We start from the raw sequence: 19565 nt of genomic DNA, 5'->3' as shown, positions 1-19565 counted from the left end.
TTTTTTTTTCCTCACTAGCAAGGAGTGTCAGTTTTACGTTCTGCTACAGAGATATATGTAATCACTCTTCCTGTCTTGAAAACACCTTCTTATTTACTGATTTCTAAACTTTACACTCTGGGAATCCAGAACCCCAAGTTTGTTACAATTGTGTGCGAAGGATGGTTAACAGATATTGAATAAAATCATTCATTTAGTGATCAGATTTTTGACCATTCATCATCTTTAAAAAGATGATGAATTTACTTCCTGATTGTAGGACATTATCTGATATAAGTTTGACTCTGGGAAAAGTGCCATTTATTTAATTTATGAGCTATGGTGCTATGGTTTTCCATTCTGGCATTTGCCACCCTACTGCTCGTAAGTAGAGAATTAAAGAAAAATACCCGTCCTCTGTGGAATTGGGAAATATTTTATAAAATGAGATTTTAGTATTTTTAATAAAGAGGCAAAATATTTTTAGCTATAATTTCACAAGTGTTTTTCTATTTTCTCTACAGGGATATAGTGATGGCTGTAACTGTTGGGAAACTCACAGACCAAGAACTTATAACGATTGCTCGTCACTACCGAGTACCCGATGAGCCATGTCCAGTCACAGAAATCCTACTTGCAATGGCCCATGAACAGCTCAAGAAAAATGTTTTTGAGAATTTTGAAAAACTCATTGCCAGTTGTGTATATGAAGATCGAGAAAAGTAAGCTTTCATTGATGAAACTTCCATTGAAGTTTCTGTGAATCTAAGTAATGATTATAAAATATAAGTTATATTTTATCGAAAAGAGTAAAAAGAAAATTGACATAGCTTGTCATATTCCACTACTTAACAAAGTGACTAAAATTCTTTCAGGACATTAGCTAGTACAAATGATACATGGCAATGGTGAGTTTTGTTTGTTGATGGGATAGGGAAGATCCTATAGCTTCAAAAGAATAGAATGCCCCTTTTGCATGTTCTTTTAATTGGCTTCTAGAAGCTTTCAACTGAAACAGTAAATCAAGATAGTATAAGGCTTAATTGTGAGATGTGATTACATTATTCTAGTGATAACTGTAGTTTATGTGATTTCTATAATAGAATAGGGGGTCGATTTAACTTTTCCCAGAATTTCTTTTTTTCCCCGATCCCTTATTTGAATCTGCTATGCTCCTCCTATAAGTGAAGCCATCTGATTTTTTTTCATTTTATTTCTGGCTTATTTCACTGAGCATGATCCCTTCCAGCCCCATCCATGTTTCTGTGAATGGCATAAGTTTATCTTTTTGATTGCTCAGTAATATTCCATTGTGTTGGGATATTGTGTATATAGACCACATCTTCTCGATCCAGTCATCTATTTTTGGACATTTGGGTTGTTTACATTGCTTACCTATTAGAAATAGTGCTGCAGTAAACATAGGGGTGCAGCTGTTCTTTTGAATTAATGTTTTTGGGTCCTTTGGGTAGACTTATAGGAGTGAAATTGCTGGATCATCTGGATCAAAATAGGGATGAAAAGAGCACAGGGGACTATGATGATGGTGTATGGATGAAATGATGGTGGGAATTTCATGGGAATTACCCAGATAAATGATAAAGCGTACATTGTATAAAAATGAAGAGTGCTACAAAAAAATATATAAAATAATAAAAAACAAATAAAAATGATCTCGTAAATAATAAATAATGATGATCAGCCATCTAATTCTAAAACATTTATCATGTTTATAGGAGCTTTACTTAAGTCATTTTATAAGTAGCTGGAGCCACATCTTAGTCTGTTTGGTGTTCATTTTATCCACAGACCTGATATAGTGTCAGGGGAGAATACTGTAGTTATCAATAGAAAATCCCTTTTCTAAAGATTTTCTAAAGATGTCATCTCCATTTCCCATAACCCTTTCCTTCTTCCCTAAATGGTTGGTACACAAGTGGCCAGCTGCCTACCTTAAATATTATTCAGTGTCCCATAGCTTGTCTTAATATGAACATTATTTTTCCTCATAAATAATACATACTCATTGAGGTTTTTTATGAAGATGAAATTTTTCCTTGAATCCTGTGAGCTTTCTGAAGGATTTGTGACCTAAGCTTGCCATGACCTTGGTGCTACCTTCCACCACAGGGTTATTCTTCCCCCAAGTGGGACGAGCAGCCCCTTTCACTAATATGGGAATAATAGGACCTCTCTGAGATTCTTCCAGATCCAGCAAGCTTGGGTTGTAGGCATAAATATTCTGATAACCTTGGTGCAAAGAAAGGAGCCCGCTTTCTTTCCTGTTGCTTCTCATTCTGCCTAGTCCCTGAAAGAACATTGGCTGAGAGAGAACACTACAAACACTACAAGCATTTCTGTGCCCCTAGCAGGCTGGGGGAAATGGTTGTTGGAGTGCTCTAGAGAAAACCATCCAACAAAATTGAGGTGAATGTTAAGGCGTCAGCTGGGGCTTCTAGGTTTTAAAGTTTGGGTCCAAAGAAAAGGCCAGAAAAACACCCTCAAGCCACATAATACTTGTGTTGGAGGCTGTTGATGCCTGTAAAATTAAGAGATGTTTTCAAGTATCAGCATCATTTTTGACTAGTTATCAAGAATGCAGATCGATTACTTAGAGCAGTACTTGTGGCCACAGTCTGAATAGGTTATACGAACGCCAACCAAGAAGCTGTAGTTTGATGGGAATGCATTTGTAAGGACAGAGTCTGGTGACTTCTGACATGGAATAAGTTGGTGAAATGCAGTATAATTCTTTCTCACCATACATTCCAGTCCCAATTTTCACACTTATTTAAATGTGTATATTTTAAGGGAACATCTGTATTTTCTTTTATCCAGCATGCCGTTGTCAAGAGACACACAGTATGTTTACATACCCACTTACTTTGTTTTCATGCAGAATGTTTATGTACCCACTTACTTTGTTTTCATGCAGAAAAAATGTAATACCCACCAAAGACATGAGAAGGCTGTGCAAATCCTCCAGGCTGCCTTTGACTGATGATCTTCTAGGATCCCTCTTGGCCAGGTAAGCACAGACTCTCCCAGGGTGGGAGATTGTCTGCTGGGTTTGTTTTGGGAACTATTCCTAGTTTTGTATATGCCTTTAATTGACCCTAATTTACCCTGGATTGTTTTGATGATCTTATTTACTGACACATCTCCACTGAAGTGTTACAACAGGAAAAGTGAGTCACGATTTTGAGTATGAAAGAGCCTATTAAGAATTATTATCTTTTTTTAACATTAACACACACAGAGAGAGGTTCCTGTAATGAAATGAAAATGTAACTTATTTGGCTCTGAAGACAAATGTAAAATTTCAAGGCAGATTTGGCAAAAGAGTAGTTTCTGAGAGCTAATGACATGCAGTGAGAGGACCGAGGGTTGTTCGCAGCAGATGTAAAGCACAGTAAGCTACATCCTCTTGTACCTGTCTTCTTCCTTCCTGTCACCACCCTCCTCACCGTCCAGTCTCTTACCACCTTGTATGTTTCTCATGTCATTTCCAGATCCTCTGACTTACTCATGTGGAAAATGCTGATGTTGCGGCAATTATCCTCCTACCTTACATAATGATGTGGAGGTTTAGGGTGATGAGCTGTTTTGCCCACAGTTACAAGTCTAGAAGTGGCAGCTGTGATTTAACCCCTGTACCTGTTGCACACACATCCCCAGCTTCTATCCTCCTTGAGTTATTGACTACAAATAATAGATGACAATGTCTTTGTAGTTCTACCTACTTCTTGTCGCTTACATGCTTTCTTTCTTCTCCATCCTCACTATCTTTACCCTTGGTCTGACCCACATTTCATTATTGCAGGACCTCTATGCTGGTCTTTCTTCCACCAGTCTCTATGTTTCAAAATCCATCTTTCCTTATAGCAACTAGTTACATTAAGAGCAAACATGCCATAATCTTCCTCTGCTGCTCTCAAACCTCCATTATTGTGTCTTTGTTCTCTAGCACCTAAGTCTCCTTAGCTTTGAACTCCTTTTCCCACTTCTCCATTATGGGGGTTGAGGGTTTTCATGTGGACAGTTGTTTGCAAACAGGGTATGGAGTTGCGAGTCCTCATCTAAGACAAAAGGAGAACCCAAAAGAACAGATAACACAGTCTTCCATGTGGAAGAACTAGTGTCTGAGGTGTCAGGAGAGGAATCAGGAAGATGGCCGGTTCATTGGCGTTTGTGTGCAGTGGATTGTGCTGGGGTGATTTTCTAGCCTTTCAGCCCTTGCTTTCGTTTGCTAGCAGGGTAAGTACATCATCCGGTGTAAAGGACCCTAGATGAAGCAGATAGATCTCAGAGTCAGGGTTCTTTCTCCATGGGAACCACGTTCCCAGAGTCCCCCTTTCCACCTCCACTAGTCCAGCCAAATGGGCCATTGAGTATTTTGCATATATTGTTCCTGCCTTCCCACCCATTTGCCTTTCTGTTTGCTATTTCTTCAGTAGGAAGTAACTGGCAGTTTTCCTGCTGAAAGTTTGCTTTCTTCAAGACCTAGTTCCAGAAATACCATATCATAAAGCCCTCTTGGATGTGCTTGGTTGGCAGTGAGAATCTCCTAAAGGTTCTCAGAACGCTATTTCTGTTTCTCTTTTTCTCTCACCTTCAAGTGAAGATTTGTGACTTGATAATTGGTCTATTCAGATACAGAGACCTGCTCTAAGCTGTTTGATTTGCTGCTTATCAACAATCTGCGGGTTGTCACGTTTCAACAGTTTCACCCCTTAGCTGGTCACCTATACTCTTTTGAGTCCACTTACATGAGGTTGGTCTTCTGCAAGACTTTTGACCTGCTGGAACTCCAGATCCTTTACCTGTAGAGATAAAAAAAAAAAAATACCTATTTCCTAGTGATTCTGAAGAAGAATCATGAAGATATTCATATGGCACCCAGCACAGCACCTGACACCAAGAATTGACTGGTAACTAGGAGAGAAGTTTTAAGTCAGGACTGCAGACCACACACTCTGACTAGGGAATGAAGTAGGAAAAAAATTGTCTTTCAACATGGAAGAAATCTTATTTTTACACAGTTGGGCCTGAATGCCTTTCACACATTAAGCTGTTTTCTAGTCAGGAAGCTGTGGAAGTTTATTAGATTATCTTTTGATGGCCTCAAGGATGAGTTGTCCTGGAAAGTCTAGAAATGCGGGAGCCTGGCCTCTGGAGGATCTAAATATTTCTTACCCGTAACTGAGGCCACCAAGTCATCATCCTCTCATTCCCTAAACAGCGTGTTTTGTCTCTGTCTTTACGATCTGACATTAAAGGCAGAACAACTATGCCACGGCTTGCTTCGAAGTCATCTCAGTCTCAGAACACATCTGCCTCTGAAGCCAGCTTAGCTCCAAGGAGGTCATCCCTCTGAGCCACTCAGCAGACCGTGTTCAGTCTAACTTTCCTCTAATTGCGCAGTGACCCTTCTCCACACTCAGGGGAAACTTCAGACTAATCAGATTAGAAAATGTCTCATTCCCAGTCCCCTCTCCCTCCAATATGCCCCGCAACGATGTGGGTCACATGCTTGGGGTTTTGCATCATCTCCGCAGATTCCTTTCAAAGACTGCCCTAATTCCTAATGGGCCCATCAGCCTGCAGCTTACATTTATATTCTGCATTCTTATTGTTCCCCACAGACTCCACAGGGCTTTCCAGAGCCTTGACCAGACTCTTTCTGCACAACCCTCTGTGGCACGCTAAGCCAGAACCCCTCTGACGTCTGCAGCCTCACAGGAGGAGGCAGGCATGGAGTTTCTTGCTTTGGTTCAATGCACATTCTGCTCAGGGGCAGTTTTACCTGCCTTGGGATGGAGCTGGGCAGCTGTTGAGCAGCTGTGGTAGCCCTGCTGTGTGAATTCAGAGAAGGAGGTTGAAAACCATGGATAAAAAAGTAGGTGCTGACTTTCCCTGGGACTGTGGCTCACCATTTCTCCTGGCCCTATGTTTTGGTTCGATGGCTTCCCCTCCACTCCATTTCCATTTCCTTTGTGATTCAGTTAGGCCTTTACGCTGCCTGCAGAACTTAAGCTGGAATCAGACTTCAAAATCTTTGCATGTCTGACTCCCCCAGCCTCCATCAGTTCAGTGCTGTGGTGGCTGGTAAGAGTTCATTTTTTCTTTTTTGTCCGTTTTATTTTCTTACTGAGTTAACATTAGTTTACAACACTGTCTATGATTCAGAAGTATAGGTTTACATCGCTTCAGATATGTTACCACATCACAGCTACCACCGAAGTACCAGCCCTCCTGCATAGTCCACAGAGCTCCCTCGCCCTTCCCTCCCCTTCTGGTTGTCTTAATTCCACTGTCAGATTTCTAGGGTTGGTTTTGTCTGTTCCTTTGGTGTGTTTCTTTCTACTCCACATATGAGTGTATCATCCGGTATTTGTCTTTCTCCTTCTGACTTATTTTGCTTAGCATAATCCCCCCCACTTCTGTCCCTGCTGTTGCAAATGGGGTCACTTCGTTTACCAAACGGATTCATTTCACTAATGCACAGAGCATTAGACTTCAGTGTTCTATGCAGTGGCAGCTATTATTCATTAATAATAGAAGGTGATACTCTGTGTTGACATAGTGCCAAGGGCCCGAGAATATTTTGTAAGTCCTTGGGTATATTCAAAGTCACAGTTTAGTGGATGGTCAGTCTGACTCCCTCTTCCATGAGTGTAAACATTGAGGTATAAGGAGCTTCTGTTACTGAGAGAATGTACTTCAGGCCAAAATGAGTCCGCTGGAATTAGAGTGACCAATGCTGGGCCCTCCCTGGCGGTGCAGTGAGTTAAAGCACAGCACCATGAAGCTGTCGCAGCTACTGCAGCACAAGTTCAAGCCCCTACCAGGGAGCTGACCCACAGGGCACAGCAGAACTCTCCTGACAATCCCACTGCTCCCCTCAGCAGTGTACTTTGTCAATCTGCCTGTTCTGCTCCCCACTCTGTCTCTGGTGAATCCTCTCACTCCCGGTGCCTCTGGCCTGTACCCCAGCTCTTGTATACATAAATAAGTAAATCTTTTTTAAGAAATCACCGCCTCTGACATTCTAAATCTTTGGTTCTTTCTGAGCTCCTAGGAATAAGGACTTATTATCAATTGCCATTGCAGCCCCAGAGACTTCTCCTATGCTGGTACACTGGGTTGGGGGAGAAAAACACAGTTTTGCTGTCTACCAAATCTGCTCTGAAGTCCAGGTCTGCTGTCTCCCATCCACAGGATCCTTGTAAATTGACTCAAACCTCTGAGCCTTCGTTTGGATATTAATGTTTCCTCAGTACTAATCAGCAAGGAATCCTGGTTCTCAAACCAGTAAGTGGAACACCTTCTGAGGTCCTTCCATCTTGCCTGCCTTACAGGGGAAGGCAGCCCCCTTCCCCTAATTATTATGGCTTCCTGACTCGGCCTCCTGACTCGGCCTCCTGACTCGGCATTGGAAACTCAAGGGTAACTCTTTCCTCAGCAACTTTGCTCAACACAGGTCTTTTATAGCTGGCTTTGGACTCCATGGAATGTCTTAGAATTGACCTCCCAAGAGAATTAGTGCCTCATCCAGAAATATCAGTTAAAATGGAAAAAGTTAATGGGGCTTTAAAATCATCTCATTATACTCTCCCCAGCCTCACTCCCTGCTTACGTCCCAGAGGCCTGGTTTGGGCTCATGGGCTTTCTCCAGCAGTATGTGGCAGTGAGGCCGAAGGATTGAGCTGTGTGGCTGCTGTTATGGCGAGATGTTTAGTGCACTCCGAAGATTTTTAGAGAGAAATATTTTCCCTGAAAACCTTCTCATCCTCTCTCCCCAGCCTCCTCACCCCTCTCTCACACACATACCCTAGATGCCTTTCAAATACAAGGTGATTTACAGTTTAAGAAATATGAAGAAAATCCAACACTGTATGAAGCAACAGAAACACTGAGTGTGTGTCCACCCCTTACTTGGCAGCTGTGATGCACCTTAGCAAGGAGATCTGTGCTGGGATCAGAATTAGAATTCAGAGGGCTGGTGTTGCTCACTGGCACCTTGGGCAGTGCCCACTGCTTTTGTGGCCAACCAATGCACTGGCCCATGGTCCACAATTTTACTCAAGTGTCCAATCTTTGAGATTCTCACCAGGTGTTTCAGCACGCACACCTGGGTTTGCTGGGTAATGAGCCAAAAGCAAACACGAGTCCAGAGGATGTCTTCACTGCTCTCCCTCCCTTCTACCTGCTCATGTGGTCAGGCCATTCCCCTCCGTTGTAAGCTGGCTTTTCCAGCAGAGAAGAGCCCAGTTACATGTCAGTGAAATACAGCTGCTTCTGTGCCTTGCACCTCCACAGATGGTGGGAATAAACCAGATCAGCATTACTCCCCGTGGCAAGGAGATGGATGGCCTCTACGGTTTTGAAGCCATTCATCATTTCTGCAAGGCGGGGCAAGGCACCCGTCAAATGACACATTAGACACACTTGTGGGAACTCCCACCTAGCACAGTATTCTGAAGACTTCTTGGAGGTCATTATTATGCAGAGAGCAACCAGAGTAATTGCCTTCCCTCCCTCCTCATCCACAAACATGTCTCTTAGTTTGTGTAGGGAAGGAAATGGTGGCTTCCTCAAGTTTCAAAGGGAAAGAAGAATTTATGGAGGTTTTAGGAAAACACTTCAGCACTGTGAGCTGGGACTTTAAAGTAAGGAGACTGACTTTTTAACAAGCTAGAAACACTTAAAAAACAGAATTAGTGTTGCCCTTTAGGGCAGTCACCCTGGAAGGCTGTGTACTAATTCCAACAATGTCGCCATAGAAAGTTCTTCTTTGGAATTGTCTTCAAAGCTTTTTCAAAAGAATTGCCTCCAGACTGGCCAATCTTCCTCCTTTGACCTTGGATCAGAGTCTTAGCAAGAGCCAAGTGTCATTTAGAAAGAAGCAAAGTAGAGGATTCAGGTGAACAATTAGGATGCTAACGTTGTGATCACCACAAGCACAGCATGACCCAAAGTAAGGAAATAATTTGTCTGCATGATTCATAGCTTTTTCCAAAATGCATTTATTTTATTGAGTTAACGTTGGGTTTCAGCACTGTGTGTGACTTGGGGGAGCAGATTCACTCCCTGTGGGATGTTTATCACATGCCACACCCACAGTCCTTTGTTGCCCCCCCCCCCACCTCCCCTCCCCTTCTGGTCATCTCAGTTCTACAGTCAGAGTTCTAAGATTTTTGTCAACTCCTTTGGTCCTCCTCCCCCGCCCATATTTCCACGAGTGAAATTATTCCGTATTTGTCTTTCTTCTTCTGACTACCTTTACTTAGCAGAATCCCCCCTAGTTCCATCTGTGTTGTTGCAAATAGCCAAGAATTTGTGTTTTTTTGAAGCTGAATAGTTTTGCATCAGTGTCTATGGGAATGCGTGCGTGTGTGTGTGTGTGTGTGTGTGTGTGTATCTATCTCAATCTTCCTATCCACTCATCTCTCCTCAGGCTCTTAAAGTTGTTCCCATAACTTGTCCCATTGCACATTGTGCTGCAGTGAACAACGTTGTGCTTCTGTCCCTTTGAGTTAGTGCTTTTGTGTCCTTTCAGTAGATACCAAGGATTGGAATTGCTGGGTCAGGTCATATACTAGATCTATTTTTTTTAATATTTTAGGGAACATTCCTACTGTTTTCCATAGAGGCTGGACCCACCTTCATCCCCACCAACAGTTTACAAGGGTTCCTTTTCCCTACATCCTCACCAGCCTTTGTTGTTGCTGGGTTTGGGGCATCATTTTTTTTCTATCATTATCATACGAGTGAAGTGGCATCTTATTGTCTTGATTTGTATTTCTCTATAAGTGATATTGAGCTTTTTTTATATATATGCCTGTTGGCCATCTATTTGTCTGCTTTGGAGACAAATTTTTAAAATTTGTTATTTTTTAAAAATTCTGTTCCTTATTATTATTATTTTTAAAGATTTATTTATTTGTGCATACAGAACTGGGGTACAGGCCAGAGGCTCAGGGGTGGTGAGAGGCTTCACCAGAGACAGAACGGGGAATAGAACAGGCAGATCGACGAAGTACACTGCTGAGGGGAGCAGCGGACGGGCCAGGAGAGGACTGCTGCACCATGTGGGTCACCTCCGGGGCAGGCGGGAACTCATGCAGAAGTGGCTTTAGCTTCTTAATGCTGTGCTTTAACCCGCTGCGCCACCAGGGAAGGCCTATTATTATTTTTGTTGTTAAACTGTAAAAGTTCTTTGTAGGTCTGGGCTGTTAACCCCTTATTGGATGTTTGATATGCAAGTATCAATATTTTCTCCCATTCAGTAGAGAGTAACTTCATTTTCATGATAGTTTCTCTTACTGTAAGAATCTTTTTAGTTTCCTGTAGTTCCATTTGCTTGTTTTTGTTTTGCTTATTTTTGAAGTTGTATTCCCAGAGGCATCATTGAAGCCAATGCCACAGAGTATTCTATTTTCTCCTGGGTATTTTATGCTTTCAAATCTTATATCCAAGTATTTAATCCAGCTTGAGTTAATTTTTATATATGATGGGGCTTTGTTTTTTGCATGTAACTTTACAGTTTTCCCAACACTAATTGCGAAAGAGGTTTTCCTTTCACCATTGTATACTCTTGACTCTTTTTTGTGGATTAACTGTTCACAGAAGCATGGATTCGTTCTGGGTTCTTGATTTTGTTGCACTGATAATTGTGTCCATTTTTACTCAAATACCTTCTACTCTGGATCTGTCTGAGACCGGCCAGAAAATCTGGTTGGCTACTATGCCGTGTTTCACTAGTTTCCTAACAATTATGGGTTCTATTCTCAAGGCTCTCCGCATGGACTTGGAGCAATGTAGCTAGATTGAAAGAGCGAGTAACTCAACAACTGCACATTGGGATTACCCAATACGGCTACCTGATGTTTCCCCAGCACCCAGCATCAACCAGAGTCCACCCTTCTGTTCTAGTGATGTCAAGACCTGACATGGCACTCACAGTGATTGGCTGACCTAATGCAAATTTCTCTGCTTTATGTAGGAGGGCAGCTACAGCCCACAAATATGCAGGCTCCTTCTAGTAACTTGGTCCAGTTGATTAGAAAGATGTGTGGTGGGCTGCATTTCTGGTGCTGATAACTGGATTAGCTTGGCCAGGCTGACCCACTGTCTCCTATGCACATAGTCAGAAAAGCTTCCTGGGGTCTGGCAGCCCTGAGGCTGGTGCTAAGATAATCTTTCTCTTTATTTCAGCAAAGGCTTCTTGATATTTCAGAGCCTAAAACAGAAGTTCTGAAGCTGTCTTATATGGATTTTGTTACCAACCCAAAGTTGGGGATCCAAATTCTGCTAAACCCAGTCATTCCCAGAAGCCGACAGAATTACATTCTGTTGCTAGGGACTTGGAGAGCTAAAATCACCTGTTTCCTTTCCATCCTGCGGCTTCATTTGCCTCCCTTAATATCGGATCCCAAGTTTGCCACCTTTGGGTTAGATATCTGAGCCTTCTGAGGTGACACCTTGAGGTCACGTTCTGCCAAGTGCTTTCAAACCAAAACACTATTCTCCAGATGAGATTCCTGGGCAGTGCTGCAATTAGCAGTTTGTCCACATATTGTATGAGGGTGCCCTGTTTTAGTTTGCTCTTTCAGAGATCCTTGGCCAGCATTTTACCCCAAAGTCAGAGAATTTTTAAATCTTTGTGGAAGTAGTTTCCAGCAATATTGCAGAATACGTTTGGATTCCTCCCATTCCCAAGCAAAGAATAGCTGATCCCAGGCATCTGCTGGGATGCAAAAAAAGGGGGCATCTTTTAGTACCGGTACTGAGAACCAGCTCAAATCCCCAGAGATAGTAATTGCTATGGTGTAAGGATTTGGTGCTGTTGAATATACGCCTTGGACAACTTCATTAATCACCCTGGGATCCTGAGCAGCACAGTACTCATTTGTGTGATGTTTCTTTACCAGCAAAATCAGAATGGGGGGTTGGGGACCCCCAAGGCTGAAGGAAGCTGTCTCACGAAGCTTTCGCAATACTGGCTACATCATCCAAGGCCTCTTGCAGCAGATAGTGCATTTTCCTTGGGCTTTTTACTCCCTTTCACCACTTCTGTTCTTACAAGATCTGCATTTTTGTTATGCCCTGGGTTCCAATAGCCCAAACTCTTGTGTAGATTTCTGGGGGCTTTACCTTATGGTGAAGCATCCTGAGTGAGTACCATCTGGAATTGCACAGCATATTCTAGGGGTACCTGTAGGTGCAGCCTGACTTACAGTGAAAAAGTAATCTGTGCATTGTTTGTTTAAGAGGTCATGGCCAAGGAGAGGGATTGGGCACTGTTCCGTGTATAAAAATCTATGTTGGAGGTTTGTATCACCAGACTGGCATTCCAGAGGTGGTAGGAAGCTTTCTGTTGTCACCTCCCCATGACCCCAGCAAGCCAATTTAGAACTCAAGACTATATAGGTTGCTCCAGTGTCACCAAAACATCAATAAAAATGTGCTCCACGGCTCTTTGCTTTTGCATTCCCTGCCTCAGCAATACTAATTATCATCTCTTCATCTCACAGTGTTCTAGCCTTGCCATTGTCCCATTGTTGGGGTTACAAGTAAGGTCTGCCATTGGGACAGCCTCTTCCACTTCAGGATTTCTAGACCCTCCTAGTGACTATAAGGAGCCTCTTTATAGACGTCACTAATTAACAGGCTCTGTTCATCTTATATTAGTAGTGTATGTAATGTGGATTGTAAGTCAAAGGGTAGGAAAACAAGATAGCCATTCTTTTATGATCTGCTGCCATGGAAGGAAGGAATTTCTCCAACTCAGGCGGTCTCTGGTAGAACAGTTAGGATATAACCAACAATATCAGGTAAGTTGCTCCTAATTCATTTGATCACCCATTAGGACTTGGTTAAGAGAAAACTGTGCTATTCCAGGGTAGCGCATTTGGCCAGATTAGCTTCCATGTCTAGTATGAAAAGGAGAAACCATTCCAGTCTTATCCTGGGGGAGACCCTGTGGCTACCCCAGTTAGGACACTGGCTACTTGAAAGGGATTCTTCATTGTTAGGTTCAAAACATCCAATAAATATTTCTCCTCCTTCCAGTCTTTGCTACTATCATGGTAACAGGAAGGCTGCTTCACCCTTCCTTTGCATCAAATGGGCCTCTCTCTTTTCCAAATCTAGTTTTTGGAGGGAATCCAGAATTTGTCCAAGCAGATTCCTCATCAGAGTAGAAGGCTCCCCTCCTCTTGAACCAAAAACAGAAGTTCATAGAAAATGCTCCCCCTGAGAAACCCCCCAAATTAAAAAAAATCCCAAGTTGAAAGTTGAAACTGTGTCCCATACATAGACCCATGGGACCGCCTCCCATCATCCCAAAATCATTTTCCATATACCAGACTCTATCAGATTACTCCCAGCAAAAAAAGGGGCGGGCGTGTAGAACTGCCTAAGCTAACAATTAGACCCTGTTTAAATCAAAGCACACAGAGAACTTTACTGAAGTAAAGTCAAGCTCCTCTAAATTACAGACAAAGAATCCCACTGCATGTCCTACAGTGGTAATGTGCTTATGGTGACCAATACAAGGAAGGGTCCTTTGGGCTGGTCAACCACTGGTGTGATGGCACCACTATTGGGCACCAAGTGACCAGTATTGTTGATCCTCACCTGTGTGCTTAAATACTTGGGACAACACCCAAAAGTAGGTACACAGAGAGACATTTTTTAAAAGGATTATTTATAAGAGAAATGAGAAGAAGGAGACCATAGCGATAAGAGATTATTTGACCAATACTTCCTAGCAGCAATGCCTTCTGAGCTGAGATGCCAGTGCTCAAGTTGAGGCTGAAGAAGCAAGAGAGAATCAGCGTACACGTGTTCAGTTATAACCAAGCATGGCTGCTAAATTCTGCCCCTATTCCTAGCTGCCCTCTGTACAAGATGTCAGGTTCATGGCACGCTGGGATTTGTAGTCCTCAGTTCCTGAGCTCGTTGGCATGGACATTGGGGTCGAGTGTGTAAAGACGTCAGGGAGTTCTTTCAGGATGTCACGCATTTGCTCAGAGTTGGTTACTTACTGCTCCTCTAACACTGCCAGCGGAGCAGCCTATTGGGTCTGCCAAGGCCTCTGAATCAGGGCCACTTGCCTGTTCTACTCTGCTGCTTGTGAGGCCCACCAGGCTGCCAGTGTTCACCTTGCCCACCTCGGCTACCTGCTTGGCCCATTCTACTGCTTGTTGGGGCCCCTCTCCTCGGGATGTTGTTCTTAGTGTGTGTGTGTGTGTGTGCTTGCATGTGTTTCCTTCAGGGAGTTTTGGAAGCTGCAGTCTAGCTTTGAGTATACAGAGGTGAATGTTGACACTGACCTACTTCTCACTCTACGATAGTGAAGCCTTTTTCCATCTCTGAACTGCCTGTCCTCTCTACCCTCTCCTCTATTCTGGACTGGTTTGAGAACTGGAGCTATCCTTTCTATCTTCGTATTTCTCACATAACCCATCTGACATGCGTACCATATATGTGAGGTGTAGTATAATACCAAATGAGGGCATGCGCAGTATCTCTATGAGCAATCCAGGGCAGGCGATTCTGTGCAATTGCCTACTTCTTTGGAGTACAAGGAAGGCTAGGAGACTTAATTCCTCATCAACATGCCCCTTCTCGTCCAAATAAAACACATACAAGTTTGTGACTTACAAACATGTTTAGAAATTTTTTTCATCTACTTTTATACCTCTAAAATTCGCATTTTCATCAAACTGATACATGCTCATAATGAAAACTAATCAACTCCTCTGTTGTTGCAACAGCAGTTTCTAGCTTCACCTACTCCCAGCTCCCAGAATCAGCCACTTTCAACTTTCCTAGTTCCTTCTGCAGGCATTTACATAACCATGCACACACAGCCATTTTGGGATTTCTCATATTTAGATAGTACTACCAATTTCCTGTTCTGGTGCTTGAGACGTCAGCATAATATTTAGTATAAATACTACTTTCTTTCTGGATGCTCTTAGGATCTTCTCTTTACTCATGATGTTCTAGAAGTTTATAATGGAGTGTTGTGGGATATATGTGCATGTATGAGAGAGACATTAGATATAGGTTCATTGTGCTTAGCATTTTTTTCTCAAATTTTATTAATTTGGCATTTCATTAATGATGTGATTTTGGGAATACAACTTCACACTCCTATCAGTGCATATGCTTCACTCTACACAAAACTTTAGTGGTAATGACCGATCACTTACGGACCCCTGTGGCTTGGAGTCTCTGTCCTTTGGTTCTGAGATTTTTCCATTAAATTTTTTATAATTTCCTCCTTTATTTTCATTTTCCTCTTGTGAGAACTCCTGGTATCAAAATTTTGGCTCTCCCAAGATTTGAATGTTTTCTTTGCATTTTCCCCTCATCATTTCTGATGTACATACTAAGGGATTTCCTCAGCTTTGTATTACACCCCTTTCACTGCATCTGTTCACTACTATTGTGTTTTTTATTCCAAGACCAGTCTGAGTGTTCCTTTTTTATAGTCTTCTATTCCTTATTCATGGAAATAATCCATCCTTTTATAGCATATTTCCTCTGCTATGATTCTCTCATTCCTTTTTTAATGTTGCTTTTTTTTGGGCTTCCTTCCTTAGTGGAAGCATTTAGGGGGTGGGTCTTGTTGATTGGTGGATTTCACTACGTGAGTCCTCTCATAGCCTTCAGTTTAATTAGGGTTTTCCCAGAAACAAGGATCTGAAGATCTCTCTGGGAACACACAGAGAATCTCAGTGGTTCCTGCTGGAGTAAGACAGAGGGTGGGGTGTGGGGGAGGGGAAAGGAGGAGATTTAATACCACCATGCTAGTGACGTGATGGCATCAGAAAAGGGTAGTAACAGACTTATTCCTAACAAAATTTGATAATAGGACTTTCTGTGGTGACTTCCGGAAATTTTCCTGTAAGTTCTAATGCCATCATCCAGGATAAATGAAACTTTGGCCACAGGGATTCAGTTAGATAAGAAGAGTTTCAGGAATGCTTTTCTGAGGAAGCAACATTTGAATTGAGAGTTTTCAAAGGAACCAGAAGGTATAAATGCTTTGCATTTCTGGAAGCAATCGTAGCATGCTCAGAGGACAAGAAGGCTAGTATACCTGGACCATAGTAAACATAGAGAGTTTTCAGATAAGATCAGAGAGGGCAGCAGGGCCCAAGTTACCTTGGGTGTTTTAAGCCCACATAAGGCTTTCTGCTAGTATGCTAATTGAATAGGGAAGAAATTGGGAGTTGCAAGCAAGGAAATAATTCATCTGATACATGTTTTACAAAGGTTATTCTGGTGGGGTATGGTCTGCAGTGAGGTGAGTGTAGAAGCAGCAAGACCAGATAAAAGACTATTACTGTAATCCAAATGAGGGATAATGGTGGCTTGAAACGAGTGGGTAGTGGATGAGATAACCAAACCAAACTTCTGATCTTTTCTTTGAACTGGCAGCCCCTGCAATCTTCTTTTTTTTTTTTTTTTTAATCTCAGGGAACCTCCTATATCCTGTTCATGATACATATCTATCAGAATGATTTTTAGAAAAATGTAACTTAGATCCTGTGTCTGTTCATTAGAATGTGCTCCAGTGATTCTTGCTTTTTTCCTTAGTGTGCAAGTCAAAGACTTCATTCTCTGGCTTCAGCTGGTAGTCATAGTGTTGGGGAATCCTTTACTTTGAGGCTGCACGTCAAAAGAAAGTCTCTTACAAAACACTTTTAATTGATTGTGTATTAGTTCTTCTCTTAGAACACACATAAGCAAATGACATAATGGTCCTTCATTTTGGCTACAAATATTTCCATAAAAAGAACATGTTCTTTCAAGGAGTTTAAATGATCAGTGAGCCAGAATTCAAGAACTAAGCTGTAGTAAGGGACAGCAGATTAGAGTTGCCTGCCAGGACTGGTCGCCAGAGGAAATGTACACAAATGAATTACTGAATTCCCTTTCCCTTTTCTGATCGCTGTTTATTCCACTTTGTTTAGATTAATGAATCTATGTGACTTCATTTTTGTAACATTTAATTTATTGCTGCTAAGTTTTATTAGCTTACAAATATGAGCTATTATTTTCTAAGGGAAAGAGAAAAGACTCTTAACTGACTGTGAGTATTGTGGTTTTCCTACATTTCTTGTCGCTGAGTTTTCCTATAATTAATTATTCTCACTTGCTAGTTGGAAGGTCATGTTGAGTTGGAGATTCCAAGAGGAAGGCAGGGGCCGAGTGCAAGATCCTTGGGACAACACCTCTGTCTTTCCCTTAAAAAAGAAAAAAATGGTATTCCATAATCAGGAGGCATAGCTTGCATAGCTGATCGTTAAACGATACGGGTTTCAGTTGTGCTGTTTCAGATTTTCTTGTAAACACACAACACTATGTTAATGCATAGTATTGATAAATGCAATAGAGCATTATAACTGTATTTTCTCTTTATGATTTTTAGAATTTTCTCTAGTTTATTGTAAGAATGTAGTTTGTGATACACATACTACATGAAATATGTAGTATCAACTGTTGGTTATTGGTAATTCCCCTAGTCAACAGCATGGTATATTTGGTAGTTAACTTTTTGGGGAGTCAAATGTAAAATGCAGATTTTCAACTGTGTAGGTTTCAAAGCCCCTATACCCTGCATTGTTGAAAGGCCAATTATATTTAGTATTAAAAGTTGTCAGAATATGCTCGAATTCCCCATAGGTGGCATTTAGTTATTATATTAAAAAGTATTTTTTTTGTGTTTAGGTAAATGTAGCATTTGTGTGGAAATTACTGGTTCTTAAACACCAAAACTCTATTATGATTAAGAATGAATTTCTGCCAGTGTTTATAGCTAGGAATAGCGGTCAAGTAGATTTGCTATTGTTGACCTGTAGTTTTAAGGTATAGGATTATCTTTTTTCTTTTTGATGTTGTTTTCAAAGTGAAAATGGCTTTATTTTTTTTTCTGATTATGACTTTAAAATGATTTAGATGTACAGACTAGTTTAAAGAAAAAGCAAGTCATAGTTTGTCCTCAGAAGCACTTGTTCCTAATGCTTCAGTATAATATTCATATTTTTATGCCTCCTTAAATGAATATAACCTAAACTGAGATCATGAATCTTTATATTTTATAACCTCCTTTCCACTTGTGAATATATATGTATGATGTACTATTGATATGCTATATGGATCTAAATAATCTCCCCCTTTTAAAGAAGATTTATTTATACATACAAGAGCTGGGGTGTAGTCCAGAGTGAAGGGGGTAAAAAGATTCACCAGAGACAGAGGAGAGAGAAGAACAGGCAGAGCAACTGAAATACACTCTGCTGAGGAGAGCAGCAGGCAAGACAGGAGAGGTCTGCTTCACCATGTGGGTCAGCTCCCTGGCCAGGGATTGAACTTGTATTGCAGTGACTCCTGCAGATAGCTTCACAGTGCTGCATCTTAATCCCTTGTACCACCAGGAAGGCCCCTAAATACTTTCTTTTAATAGCTACATAAGAAATGATAAGGTTGACTTTTCTAGTAAGCAAAATGAAATCCAGCCTTGCCTTAAATATTCAGACGGCATGCAATTTAAGAAATGTAAGGACATTTTATTTTACCAAACATAGAGATACATCTATAGTAAATAAAAAGGCCTCAAATATTCTTAACAAAATACAGCGTTGGTCTTCATTACTGAATAAACGAATTGGTTTCTGTGGTAACAGCAGTAAATATTTATTGGGCACCTAGAAAATGCCAACTTTGATCTAGATGCAGGTACTTTGGTGAATTTGATGTGTGTGATCTCTTCTCTCCAAGAGTTTATATTTTGGAGGGAGAGAAACGAACAATAAACATACCTAGCTGGGGTGGTGGGGAAACACCATGATCACAAGGTGGTTTTCCTACGGCGAGCATCCCCACTGCACTGTGGCTGTGCTGACCCCTGCAATTTCCCCAAATGTGGGAAACGCAGCTGCATAATGCATGATAGAGGGCCACTGTGTTTGCACTCTCCTCTGAAGAGAAAAGGGGAAAAAAAAAAGAGTGAACAAGTAAGAAAAAAATATCATAGCAAGGCATACCCACTACTTTGCTTTTACGGCAGCATTTAAAAACTGACATTTTGGTCCTAAACTGAGCAGATCGAGTCAAATCATATATTATAATTATGTTTTCAGGTTTGAAGACAGTGAAGAACAGATAAATTATGAGTCATTTTTCTCTGCCCTAAACTGGAGAAAAAATCCGATGCCCGAATTGGAACCAGTATCTCCTGTGAAAGAGGTAAAATGAACACATTTTAAAATCCAACTGTGGCTACCTCCTTTGCATTTTAAATATCCTTCATCTTAAAATTACTTTTCAGTGTAAAAATTCACATTTGTGCTTTTGGAAAGAGCGCTTATGTGTTTCTGTGTATTTGTGTAAAAGGCTAATTCGCTTTCCATAATAAGCAAACATCTGTTTTGTTAGAGCATGACTTTTCTTGTGCAGCTGAATTTTTTCATAACCTCAGTCGCATCCAATTATATGGAAAATAGGATAATAGATTACAGTTATAAATAGCTGTAAACACTGCTATCAAGGGATTCTGGTAA

The 19565-nt window shown here is 41.3% G+C and overlaps 1 protein-coding gene across 1 annotated transcript in view; it reads left to right on the top strand.

Annotated features, from left to right (window-relative positions):
- EFHC2 (EF-hand domain (C-terminal) containing 2) overlaps window positions 1–19565 on the top strand; it is a 188107-nt gene that overhangs the window by 156236 nt on the left and 12306 nt on the right. Inside the window, exons 12-14 of the mRNA XM_012730279.1 lie at window positions 504–701; window positions 2915–3007; window positions 19146–19251. Coding sequence (XP_012585733.1) covers window positions 504–701; window positions 2915–3007; window positions 19146–19251 — 397 coding nt within the window. The remainder of the gene's footprint in view (window positions 1–503; window positions 702–2914; window positions 3008–19145; window positions 19252–19565) is intronic.

The sequence above is a fragment of the Condylura cristata genome, unplaced genomic scaffold, assembly GCF_000260355.1.
Source record: "Condylura cristata isolate star-nosed mole 26May11 unplaced genomic scaffold, ConCri1.0 scaffold00027, whole genome shotgun sequence".
Lineage (NCBI taxonomy): Eukaryota > Metazoa > Chordata > Mammalia > Eulipotyphla > Talpidae > Condylura > Condylura cristata.
Note: the sequence above shows the minus strand (reverse complement) of the source record. Positions and strands in the feature narration are given on the sequence as shown.